The sequence below is a fragment of the Primulina huaijiensis genome, chromosome 14 (assembly GCF_012295235.1).
Source record: "Primulina huaijiensis isolate GDHJ02 chromosome 14, ASM1229523v2, whole genome shotgun sequence".
In the NCBI taxonomy this organism is placed as follows: Eukaryota; Viridiplantae; Streptophyta; class Magnoliopsida; order Lamiales; family Gesneriaceae; genus Primulina; species Primulina huaijiensis.
Genome location: NC_133319.1, coordinates 19,603,599 through 19,616,808, shown reverse-complemented (window position 1 = coordinate 19,616,808; position 13,210 = coordinate 19,603,599). Strand labels below are relative to the sequence as shown.

Below are 13,210 nucleotides of genomic sequence, written 5' to 3'. Positions count from 1 at the left end.
TTTGAACAGTGATTATTGAGTAATGATTCCGTGACCGGTCTGTCATTTTGTACCCTGCAGTCGTTGGATCAGTGGCCCCACATATTTTAATTTTGGATATATTACTCTATATTTTTTATTTTTATTATTTTACTAATTTAGTATGTAATTAAAAATTCAGTTGTATAACAAATTAATTTTTTTTAAAAAATCTCTATTTTAATCTTTTTATCATAAGTGTAATGGTCTACATAATTTCAATTTATAATTATACAAGTTTGTGTTCAATATAAAATTAACAAAAAATACTTGAGTTTGCAAGAAAATTTACTTTTGTATAAATAACCATATGGACATTTAAGTAAAAAAACAAAAAGTCAATTAATTAGCTACAAAAAATTATGAGGGATCATTTTTTTTTTTTGTAACATTCAATTATAATGAAAAATGATACAAGAAGCTACAGGCCAATTGATTCTTAAATACTTTAATATAGTCACGCAACAAAAATAATAAAAATTAAGACATCAAACAATATTTTATAAATGAAGAAAATTTAAGAGTTATGCTATAATCGATTTAAATCGATTATTTAAAAATAATGGTTCGGTCTAATAAGTTCTTGGAAATAGTATCAGATTCCTCTAAATTCTTCGGAGATCTTAGATAAATCTAAAATACAGTACAAAATTATGACAGTATGTTGTATTATGTACCACAAAAAGTGGAAAAAAATAGTTGAAAAACAAGAAGAAATTTTGTAACACTAAAGTATATTCAAACAAGAATACAAATTCTATAATAACAAACAAGTTTTAGTAAAATAATTTCGGTAGGAAGATTACCACCATATTTTGGTACTGAACTCTTATTACACCAAAGAAGGACGACCAAGATGATGCCAAAACCTTTAACCGACAAAGAAAAATTATCAATCTAATTAAAAATATCTCAGAGAAAGAAATTAATCTGATGACAACTTTAGAAAAGATTGGTGTCGATAATCTCCAAGACCTTGCAGAATCTTTTGCAAATCTCTAAGTCGTAGATCTAAAGAAGAACACAACTGGGGGTAAACCACCCACAATAACTTGGTCATCTTCTCATAAACCCCCAAGAGAAAGTGTAGGATCTCATAATACAAATACGAGAGAACCCCAAAAAGATTTTCATGTTGGTGGAGAAACACACGCAGCGAGAACCAGGTCAAGGATAAGTCAAATTCTCTTGTACCAAACACCCTATGAGAAATATGTTTTAGAACATATACATCCTTATGGGGTTATGCTTAACTTTAATGTACTGGATTTAAAAAACAGAGAAGATCTCATAGATGATTGAATATCGGCTATGAGAATCGAAGCAAGAACACATGATCCCAATAGAGAAGGATTCATTAAACATTTAGAAATGAGTCTTATGGAATCAGTGAAAATTGCCTGGGATATGACTTCGGTAGAAACCAAAGAGTCGGTCCTAGCCGAAAAATCTCTCAGTGGGATAGCCAGAAGAATGACTACCATATTTAAAGCATCACAATTTATATGGATAGACTATTTCAACAGTCAAGACACAGATAAGCAAAAGAAATATACTCAAGCTCTGTATAGAGAAAAAGAAATATACTCAAACTTTGTATTGTCTTGAATTACATGACATCTGTTTAGTGGATGAATATATTATGTTATTCACTAAATATAAATGAAATTCAGAGATCGAAGAAAATATAACAATATAACTTTTCTTCGCTAAAGTGCCAAATCTCTGGAGAGAAATGCTAATTAAGAAATATGTCCCTGACAATCCAGATACTTTGGCACGAATAGCCTCTTTTCTCAAAGGAAAATTTGCAGAATTGTGGCATATGACAACATTACGAAATAATTACAAACGATTAAGAGATATTAATAAACGTACTTATTTGTGTTGTAAAGAAAATGATCTTCCAACAATTATTGAAAGTAAACCACAAAGGAAGAAAAAAAAAGCTTTAGATCTCATCCTTATGTCAAAAGTGGAAGAAGTGAGATTAATTCTTGAAAACCAAGAACAATATGGTCCAAGAAAAAAAGTCAGAACTTACAAATGTGGGCAGAGAAGTTGACCATCAAGAAGTACGATGTCATCCAAAGCATCGAGCATATCTCGAAACAGGAGAAAAATATCTACAAAGAAACTTTCAAAGGAGCTCACACCCGAGCTAATGAAAATTATAAATATTGTAATTGCTTGATATGTGGAGTAAGAGGACACATTTCGACTAACTGTCCAGAAAATGATAAAAGGGGAATAAAATGATTCGATCCTACCCCAGATATTGACGAAGCAGTTTATTACTAATATCTTATTCAAGTATATCAGTTTGATGATATTGCATCAGATGAAAGTATAAATGAAGATGAAAAAAGTCTTGAGTCACGAGGAATCTGATTGAACAAAATCAGAATCTGACAGAAGAAATTAAGGATGAAGTACAAAAACTCAAGATAGAAGTAGCACGAACCATGTCCTGAATTTATATAGGAGCAATCCAAATTATGATAAAAGCTACTTTAAAGAATGAATAGATTCACCCATAGATGTTGCTATATGTGATAAACGAATCGGTAACCTTCAAGATTCAATACCAAGAACAATGTCAGGGAATCTCTGTGCAGGGAAAATTGTAGGAGTAATTTATCTAAGAATTGCTTACAAATTTCATATGTTCTATCTAATACACATCATTCAGAATTGTTTATTAAAAATGAGTTTATTGAAATACCAGAGATATTTGAAAAAGTTCCTCGGACAATTTATCTAGAAAGAATTGAATTTCCATTAATACAAGAAACATATATCCAGATCCAAGACAAAACGATTATTGACTGGAACCAAGAAGATTATATTTTCAAGGAGATAGAATAACACGTTACAGGTGAGGAAAAACACATGTCCAAGAAGTCCAACCGAGAACAAAAAGTTTTTCAACAATAGGAAAACTTAGATGTTCGGAAGGATGGATGTAAGTCGAAATAGTATCTGATATTGTAAGACAAAGAAATCAATTTACTTGCAATATTATATACTATTTGGAACAACCTACGATATGAATTTACCAAGGAATGATCAATATTGGAGAATTGGAAGTTCATATCAAAGAAATCCAAGGAAAATAACTATATTAATTGGTTTTGGGACTAGAGTTTCTCGAGGAACATAAATCTTGAAAACACACTTGGAAACATCTGGAAAATGGAATGAAATTCATGGTAGATGATAGAATGTGGAAGATCCAATGACAACGAGCCAATTCTCGATATACATGCCAGTATGATGTTATATAAACAATATAAATCATAATATTTTGCTATTTATATTGATTCAGGTGCTAGAATCTGTACAACAAAAAGGGAGTTTTTCCAAAAGAATTGGAAGAAGAATTACCTCAGATTGCTGAACATGATTTCTCTAAAAGAATCTTAATCTTATGTAAATGGATTACGATGATAGAAATATTAATCGGAGGTGTTGGAAAAACACCTTGGTACAAGGTAAAAACATCACCGATTTATTTTCATGATACAAGAGCTGATATTATGTTAGGAAACAATTTCTTATAAATGTTTAAGTCTTATACACAAGAAAATGAGACTAGAAAATTAGTGTTCACAACATCAAGTGATCACAAAGTCACAGTCCAGAGACTAAGAGATGCATTTTATAGAAAATTATAAATCCAGTTTAGCAGCAAGCGCGGTGATGAAGGAAAACCTATGAACCAAAAAATGAAGAATTTTAGACGGTTTGGAGAAACAATGCTTCAATTAATAGCAGATAAGTAACTCAAATCAGAGGAAATAGAATTCCTTAAGATAGCTTTACACCAGAATGATGTAGAGTTTGAATCGAAAGTATCCCTAGAAGATGTAAATAAAAAGATCAAAGAAAATTACAATGAAGATACTTTGAAATGGTGAGATAAAAATCAACTCAAATTTAGCCTTAAAATCAAGGAAGACAGATAGTATAAGTTTTTCAGATGCGGGCCTAGCCCGGTGAACATAACTGATCAAAAAGATATTGATATTATTATCAAGGAACATCTGGACCTTGGTTTAAACAAAGAAAGAATTTCACCATATAGCAGTCAATGCTTTCTTGTAAGAAATCATGATTAAAAAAAAAGAAAGAAATAAACATAGATTAGTTATTAATTACTAAGAAATTAATAAGATTTTGGAGTTTGATTGATATTTTATACATAATAGATAACATTTAATCAGTTGTATACGAACGATAAAATATTCTTTAAATTTGATTGTAAGTCTGGTTTCTATTAGATTCGGATACAGAAAGAAAACAAGAAATTCATAGCTTTCTTCACACTACAAAGACACGATATCTGGAAGCCTTACAAGTGAGATTGGCTAATTCATCCCGGGTATTTCAATGAAAAATGGATAATCCATTTAAAGATTATTTGAAATCCATGTTTATTTATATTGATGATGTTTTAATATCATCTTCATATTAAAATATCATCTAAAAATATGAAAAAACATATCAAATATTTAAATATTTTCTTAAAAATTTGTAAGAAAAAAGATTGGTTCAATCTTAAAAGAAAGTAGCAATTGATATAAAAAAGATTGAATTCTTCGGAATGGAAATAAATGAGCTAGGAATAATTTTGTAAGAACACAAAATAGAAAATGTGCAAAAATTTTCAGATATATTAAAAGAAAATAAACAACTTCAAAATTTTTTAGAAATGATTGATTTTGCTGAAATGTTCATTAAGAATCTATCAAAACACAGGAAAGGGTTTATTCAATTACTGAAAAAAGATCCAAGATTTATATGGACAGAAGAACACATGAAGGGAATTAGCCAATTAAAAGAAATTTGAAAAATCTTCCAAAAATGACTATTTTCCAAGATAAAGATGATCTGATATTATACACAGATGTCAGTGATCATTGATGGATAACAGTTTTAACGAAGTTCACACCAGAAGGAGAACAATCATGCAGGTATTGCAATGGTATATTCTCAGAAGCATAAGTCATACGATGACATATCAACGAAAAAGAATTTTATGCAATAAAAAGTGCTTTTGAAAAATGATCATTATTTTTATTAACAAATAAATTTACTTTAAATATTGATAACACACATGTAAAATCTTTCTTGAAAAAAGAATAGAATCTAAACCCGAGAAAGCTAGATTATTAAGATGACAAGTTTTATGTCAAAATTATAATTTTGATATTGTGATTATCAAATCTTATGAAAATATTATTGCAGATTTTTTAACAAGAGATAGACAGCGGTGATATCGATGTCATCATAAAAATGAGAGACATTTGAGAGAACACTTTGAAATACTTCAAAACAAATTTAACAAGCTTGCTCTAAATGCCGAAGTTGCGGGTAGGCTACAACAAGCAAATAAGAGAATTGTCTCTGATCGAATTACAGGAATTTACAGGCTTATACACAGCTATGGTCTGTAATGCAATGACACATCCTTCAAGGCATTGAGAAGCCATTGGTTTCTCAAATAGAGAGTTTTCAAGTACATGACTATATACATGTAACAGAGAATTCAAGTACCCCTAGCACAAGTGTTAAGTCAGTATCATCTCCAGATGAGTCGGCTAAAACAAAAATTGAGACTCCAGATCTTTATCTCGAGTCTTCAAATCAATCCTTTACCTCGTGGATTGAAAAAGGAGATATCAACCTTTGACATCATATAAACAAGGGTATATCTAAGGTTGGTACTAACGAATTTGCAGTTTCTTCATTTTAGGTATATTAACAGAACTGGGAGAAATCGAAGAAAATAATATGCATTAAGCTAGCCACAATCAGAGTTGATGTAGTTGAAAAATATCATAGGGTATGGATGAAACCAAATTCATATCCAAAAGAGATCAAGACATGGTATGAATTTGGGGCTCTTGTCTCAGTTTATATAACATCACCCAGCTTCCTAGAAATTTCAGGATGACCTAAGTGGATCCAGGAAGCTGTTCATGAAACATGGGCAATCAACGACTATTTTTCCAGATGAGACATTCTGGAGCTATACTTTTTCAGCACAACACCAAAACCAGCCGGAAAAGGCTCACACAAAGCCTTTCATTTTATTAAACTAAGGAAACTAGATACAAATGTTCAAAAATATATAAAAAAATCCTCCATCTCTTGTTACTTCAATAACTGAAGATGAAATATCTACCAGAAGTGCATGTGGTCTATGAGTCTATATAAACGATATTGACAAAGTCAATTTTCCATTTAAGTTTTATCATAATTATGTAAATGGATCTGTCATGTTAAACACTATGACAGGAAAAACAACAAATTTTGTAGAAGACTTATTTGAAAAGAAAAGAAATCTTTTGTGCAATAGTAAGCTCTCGGGCTGTAACATGGCTCATGTGAAAAGAAAATCAGAAAGCATCTGCCAAGAATGTCCGAATCAAAAAGAGCTAGAATTCGGGAAAGATTTTCGGTCAAGATCTGACCAAAAGCATAATGCAGGGACAAGTCTAAATGGTAAAGGAACACACAAAAAATAATTTTCTCGGGGACCACACAAAAACAGAAGTTTCCCGACAAAGATAAATCAGACATGTGATCCAACAACTTTGTCAGTGGAGAATTGACTACCACTAAAAGAAGATTCCACTAACTGATGGAAAGATGGACCACTCAACCTCCTATAAAGATAAGCCACCAACTAGTGGTTGAAGGGACCACCACTCACAAGATGTTGTCGGCCACAACTGACAGAATAATTCACAAGATTTGAAGTCTAGATTTCAAATCCACCAAGACTTACTATAGATACCGAGGTAGAAGGAAATGAAGACATCATTCAACATCTTCATTTTCTGTCAAATAAATTGTAATATTAATCTTTCTAAATTTATGTATTGTCCATCTCATGTATTATTTTCAAATTGAACTACTTTATTATACATCCTGAGGTAGGAAACGAAAAGGGTTGTGTTATGTGTTGTTGAAGGAATATACGTCTGACCCATATGTTGCGACTGCGTGGTTGGACTGTGAGAAGCAGCCTATAAAACCCGATGGATACAACCCGACCACACTCCGGTCAAAAACCTAAATTGTTCAATTTATTCTACGGAAGTATGATGAGCCACAACAAAAAACAATCATATGAAACATGATATATAGGCTGAAAACTTATTTTGTGTAGTTGCATGTCTTTGGTTTATATGCGTTTAAGAATATGTTCGATATGTATAACAATGTCATGTACCATAATTATGAAGATGAAGGATATTTTTGGAAAATTTATAGGATCAGGGAGCTCAAACAAATATTGGGAAGAACGAAGAATGAGGAAAAAGTTATATTTGGAGATGAAAGAGTTATTAATAGTTTGCTCAAAATATAATGATGATAATTTACAATAATATTAATTTTAATAATTAAAATAATAACAATAATATAGATATATGACACGTTAAGATCATCAACGAGTTCGACTCGAGCGTTTCCAGCGACCATTCCCATTTAAATCGACGGTTTTAAGATAACCAGTTATAAATTTCATGCCATAATAAGACAGCAAACCAAGAACCGATTTACTACTCATTTGTTGTTTTTTTTTGTATCTTTCGACAGCTGACGCCAAAATCAACGGTCTACCCCAAGGCCAGGCAAATTTTTCCTTGAAGAAGATGGCAAGCCAACATTCAAGAACCCAGCTTCCTACAAAGAATTCTATCGAAATTCCGCGGATCGAGATTCAATCTTGTTAGTGTTTTCTTATTGCCTCACCATGAAATCTGAACCTGCGACGAATTAATGTGAGGTTCTTCAAAAATTATGATAATTTTCTTTTGCGGTTTCGTTTCTTTTTCTTCTGAAATTGTAATCATTTTTGGTTGTCCATATTTTCTTGAAAACAGCTGCATTGAAAAAGCCAACAGATATTTTTTTATGGGTTGGAGTTCTTTATACTCTTGAATAAATGTGCATTCTGCAATGCAGTAAAGGGATCAAGAATTCTGACGAGATGTTTTTCTTTTCTTTTCTTTTTTTTTTTTGTGTAAAAATATGCATAAAGTTCGAATTTTTTTTTGCCTTCCCTCGTGCATTTGTTTATATAAGTTTCCAAAAAGTAACTTTAGAGGGTGATTATCAAAAGAGGAAAAAAACCAAGACTGACTGCACAAAGTAAGTTTAGAGAATGATTATCAAAAGCGGAAAAAAAAACCAAGATTGACTGCAACAAGTGTGCTTGATGAGCCAAAAAGCTCAGGCCTTTTAGTTTCGATATTAATATTATAATAATTTAGTATCCACTATGCTTAAGCTTGCAATACTTAATGTTAGACTTTGGTGTTTCGCCAAGTTTCGATCTTTTTAGACCTTGGTTTACATGCTCTTGAATTGTTTTGAGGTTTATTTTCAATTTTGTCATATTTTCTTCTTAGGTGAGAGATAAAACATGGTTTTGGATAAAGGGTATTATGATATCTTGGGTGTTGAAGTGGATGCCTCACATTCCCAGATTAAGAAGGCCTACTACCTGAAGGTGATCTTTCGAATTGAATGACTTCCATTTTCAAACTTTTATGATTGTTTCGTACTTTGAGTTTTAGGCAAGGGTTGTGCATCCGGATAAAAATCCTGGAGATCCAGAAGCTGCTAATAATTTCCAGGTAACATGAAGTAAACTAAGATGCAACTAAGTTGTAATCTGATTCCAGTTCGTTTACTTTCAAAAATTTCTTTTGTATGTTCATGTTATAATTCCCTCTCTACACATACAAGAAGTTGTAGTGCAAAACTTGAATACGAGAATGATCTCTAATGCCATTAGCTCTTCTGTTAACTTTAAGTTAAAACGCTGGTGTTTTCGATGAAAGTTGTTAGGTAACATGTGAAAATGCTACGGTTGTGTCAGCATGGAAATTAGTATAAGGTTTTAGATTTCATTTTGAAAAAAACTAACAAATTTGCATTCGTTAGTAGGAGAAAGGCTGATCATGTTGTTCATCATTTTTTTCGTAGTTTGGTTTCTCTCTGGTTCTTAATCCCAAGAATTTTAGCCGGAATTTTCGTAAATTTATGTTGGGGGAGATGACCAACTCAATTTTTTATAGTTTTCTGGCTTAATGTGTTATGTCCATGACATAGCTGAAAGATTAAATAATTGTAAGCATTAACTTGTAATTCTAGAGAAAAATGGATACTACATAATAGTTATCGTTTTATCTCAAAACTTCTGAAGTTGAAGACAAATAGGCAATATATATAATATGAAAAAATAACATTAATTGGAAGACAAAAAACCGAGATAAGGATTTCGTGCAGCGAGCACTAATAGTCATAGAGAGAGGGTCCTCGAGTCCTAGCTTTGCCCCTGAGGTAAGTGAAACGGTTTACTGCGAGTCTACTTAGGTAGCAATTTCTCAAAGAGTTGCCCTGTTATGAAATACCTTTTCATCTATTAGGCTAGTTTTTTCAGTTGATTTTTCATGTTATAAAGTGGCAATTGAATGCTTTCATCGGCTTCTAATTGTGTGCAGGTACTTGGAGAGTCTTATCAGGTGCTAAGTGATCCTGGAAAGCGTGAAGCATATGATAAATATGGGAAACAAGGAGTACCAAAGTATATAAAATATGAAAGTTTTAGAATTCATTTGACATGTGGGAGTGCCACATTGATTTGAAAAAAGTAATAAGAAGTTGAACATGAACAATTTATTGTTTTTTGTGCATTCTCCTTTTATCCAGCGACTCTATGGTTGATCCTACAGTTCTATTTGGGATGATGTTTGGAAGTGAATATTTCGAGGATTATGTCGGGGTGCTTTCATTGCTTTCATCGCCACCCCCTGAATTTGATCCGGGATTATCTCCTGAGGTTCAGAAACCAAAACTTGAGAAGATAATGAAGGTTTGCTACAAACTTATTTTAACTTTTAGGAAATATTTGTGTGGGATGCTTAAGTGGTTACATGTTTCTTTAACCTACACGAAGGCGATGCAAGATGAAAGGGAAGAGAAACTTGCAAAAATTCTGAAAGATCGTCTTGAATTATACGTTAAAGGTGAAAAGGATGACTTTGTTGAGTGGGCTAGATTAGAAGCTCAGCGTCTCTCTCAAGCTGGTAAGCCATTTTGCCGCGGCCAATTAATATCTATTAAGGAAGAGACCATTAGAGTTTGGTGTGGATGGTGAAGCTTTTCTCACAATTCCACTGATACTCTTGTGTCTTCAACCTCTTTTTCATTCTAGTTTTCCAATCAACTAACCAAACAATGTAATATATTAATACTTAGCATAGTTATAGATGTTTTTATATTTATGCTATTTTCTTTTCATGCAAATTAAATTAATTTTAGATAATTTAAAATTATAATATAAATTTATTTTATATATATATATATATATAATTATGCACAACGCAACGTTTGTGCATTGACGGCTAGTATTTACTGAGTTTATTAGTCATAGGACAGAATAGCACCAAAAGACGACTCACATTGTAACCGAAAACGGAATTAATTGGGGAACATTCAGTTAGTGTAGTCGAAGACTTGAAATAAATTTTGAGTGTCTCTGAGTGAATTTTCTCGTTCTGAAAGAGTGGACACATTTTTGTAATCTCTAGCTTTTGGCGAAGCCATGTTACATACTGTTGGTTACATCTACACGAGGCAAGCTGCAAGAGAACTCGGAAAGGGTAAGCGCTACATGAAGGTACCATTTCTAGCCGAATGGGTTCGGGACAGAAGGCACTCCAGAAATACCCAGGCTGCAGCAGCTCAAGGTGACAATGCCCCCCCCAAAAAAAAATCAAATTTCATTTATAGTTTTTCTACAATCTTAGTCTCTTTAACCCCCAAAGAAGTGATCTTTTTGGACAAATTTTGAAGCTGGTACTTGTTGGCATTTCAGCTGCTGTTTCGTATATTCAACTCCAAGAGGAATGGAAGAGGTGTAACGATGAAGAGAATAAAGATGAAAGGATGACGAAAACCGCTGAAGAAATAAAAGATGCGATGTTTGGTTCTTTCTGGCAGATGAATGTGGCAGACATTGAGTTTACCTTATCTCATATCTGTCAAATGGTAAGTTTCGTTTCGATTCTTTTGCAACATTCGATGCTATTCTGTACTACACAGTGTCCCGTAACTTTAAAGCTTTTCAAGGCATGGCAATGTCATCAAGGAAGTATTGATGCATTTCATGCAAGTCTTGTTACTTATTTAGCGGTTTCGTGTTGGAATTAACAACCGAGTTGAGCACGTACAGTATGCAAATTCTTGACAAGATCTTGAATTATTACATCAGGTTCTCAAAGATCTTAGTGGTTCCAAGGATATTCTCAGGTTACGGGCGAAAGGTTTGAAAAAACTTGGAACAATTTTCCAAGTAAGTTATTTCCCTAGTGTCAATCTGTTGCCTACTGATACCGGGTGTGTATGTGTGAATATGTTATTGATGAACACTCAAAGAAGCATTGGTAATCACCAAAATGTACAAATCTCCTTGTATTAATTTGTGCTATATGTTAGTCTGCTTTCAGGTTTTTGTCCACTAATTAGTCAAAATTTAGTCTTAGCCTGGAAACCCTTTTTTTGTTACTTCTAATCCTATTTAGCCCTAGTTATCCGGTGCCATGTCAACAATATCTGACGTCGTGTCGACAATGTCATCATCATTTAACTACACATACATCTTCCTGCACTTGTTAAGAGGTTAATTTATGTTAATTTTGCTTCGTGAATATTTATTCTTTTACCATTAAAGAATTGCTTTCTACATATTTTCTTTTTTTATGCTGGGGCTTTATAATATATACATACATATATTTATATATATTGAATTGGCTTTTTATATATATTTTTAGGGTGCTAAGGCAAGATACAGTAGAGAAAACAGCTTGCGACTGGAAAGCACCAGCAGCACAACTGATGTTGCTCTGTTCAAGCCAACCTTGAATTGAGGTCATTTTTGGATGATGCAAGTATTCAAATTTTGCTTGTAGTTTTATTTTATTTTTTTATTTTTTTTCATTTTTCGTCCAATTGTATGTATTAAAGCCAACCAAATAATAATCCAACAATAGAGCTATTGATTTTCCTGTACATTGATTGTTCTTTGTTTCATATGAGATCATTTATGGAGTGTACGTGTATGTATATATATATGTTGAAGCATCAATTAGTTGGTAGAATCGTAATTGATATATTGTTGTACGATTTAAAATATTTAGACAAGACGATTAGATTGTCATATTTTGTATGGATGATTTACAGTTCCTTCCATTTGGAAACACCATTAGTCCATTGGATAACATCTTTGATCTTTCATAAAATTTTGGTATAATTACATCCGAGGTTGTCGTAGATACAAAAAAATCCAACAATATTTATATATTATGTTTACTGATTTGTGAAAAATAACTAATAAATCTAATAAATTCTAAAACTAAACATACATCCATCAAGTTTGTTTTTATCTTACATTGTACACCTTTAAATTTGTATTTATTTTACATTTTTAGAGAGTTGATTGTAAGAAAACGCGAACCTCAAGAAAAATATAAATAATATTTAAATATAATTGAATTTTTTTGTCAATATGAAAAATCTATGGGGAAGTAGATATAATTAATCTTAAAATTTTTATGGAAACACAAAATACAAGCTCTTGAGTTGTGCACATCTAGATTAATCTAGTAATGATAATTTTTTTTTATTTTTTTTACAAAATTTAAATTCTAATGATACCGAATGATGAAAAAACTATTTGTATTATGGTGTAAATAAAGAGTCACATGAGGTGATTATAATATCGTTTAAATTAGTAAAAGATGCACACGTATTGCATGTATTATAATTATTTTTAATTTGATCAGATAATACTAAACAGTTAACACAAAATTATTTTCAATTTAAAAGAGTTGTTCAATTTAAAAGAAAATTTTTGTTTAGATTTTTTTTCTACGTAAAATATGGACTGACTTGAAGAAATTTTTAGTAGAGTAAAAAAAATAATTATGGAATTAAATATTTTGACGTCCTCTAAGATAGTTACTCTAAATATCTCACACTTAAAAGATATAATATAGATGAAATCACTAATCTAATCTATTTCAGTCACATGGTTCAAATTGACTATCATACATTTCAAACCAATCTCATCAATTTCTTTAAAGTAAACCAGCAATCGAACATGCAAAAA

The 13,210-nt window shown here is 31.7% G+C and overlaps 1 protein-coding gene across 3 annotated transcripts; it reads left to right on the top strand.

Annotated features, from left to right (window-relative positions):
• The first annotated feature begins 7,509 nt into the window (after positions 1 to 7,509).
• On the top strand, positions 7,510 to 12,155 carry LOC140957509 (chaperone protein dnaJ 10-like). 3 transcript variants are annotated; one of them, XM_073414805.1, is made up of 10 exons: positions 7,510 to 7,761; positions 8,445 to 8,545; positions 8,613 to 8,672; positions 9,543 to 9,625; positions 9,751 to 9,913; positions 9,998 to 10,127; positions 10,632 to 10,790; positions 10,919 to 11,091; positions 11,315 to 11,395; positions 11,874 to 12,155. In XM_073414805.1, the coding sequence occupies exons 2-10, from the start codon at positions 8,459 to 8,461 to the stop codon at positions 11,967 to 11,969; spliced, it is 1,032 nt and encodes a 343-aa protein (XP_073270906.1). In that variant the 5' UTR covers positions 7,510 to 7,761; positions 8,445 to 8,458; the 3' UTR covers positions 11,970 to 12,155. The 3 variants fall into 3 exon arrangements, with proteins under 3 accessions (XP_073270906.1, XP_073270904.1, XP_073270905.1); XM_073414803.1 differs by having other exon boundaries at positions 7,510 to 7,819; positions 8,450 to 8,545; XM_073414804.1 differs by having other exon boundaries at positions 7,510 to 7,819.
• Positions 12,156 to 13,210: the final 1,055 nt, after the last annotated feature.

Bases quoted from the DNA above. Each gene is read 5' to 3' on its own strand.
- LOC140957509 (XM_073414805.1), top strand. From the start codon at position 8,459: ATGGTTTTGGATAAAGGGTATTATGATATCTTGGGTGTTGAAGTGGAT. The intron at 8,673-9,542 runs GTAACATGAAGT...AATTGTGTGCAG, and splicing joins AAGCTGCTAATAATTTCCAG to GTACTTGGAGAGTCTTATCA. The intron at 10,128-10,631 runs GTAAGCCATTTT...TGTAATCTCTAG, and splicing joins TCAGCGTCTCTCTCAAGCTG to CTTTTGGCGAAGCCATGTTA.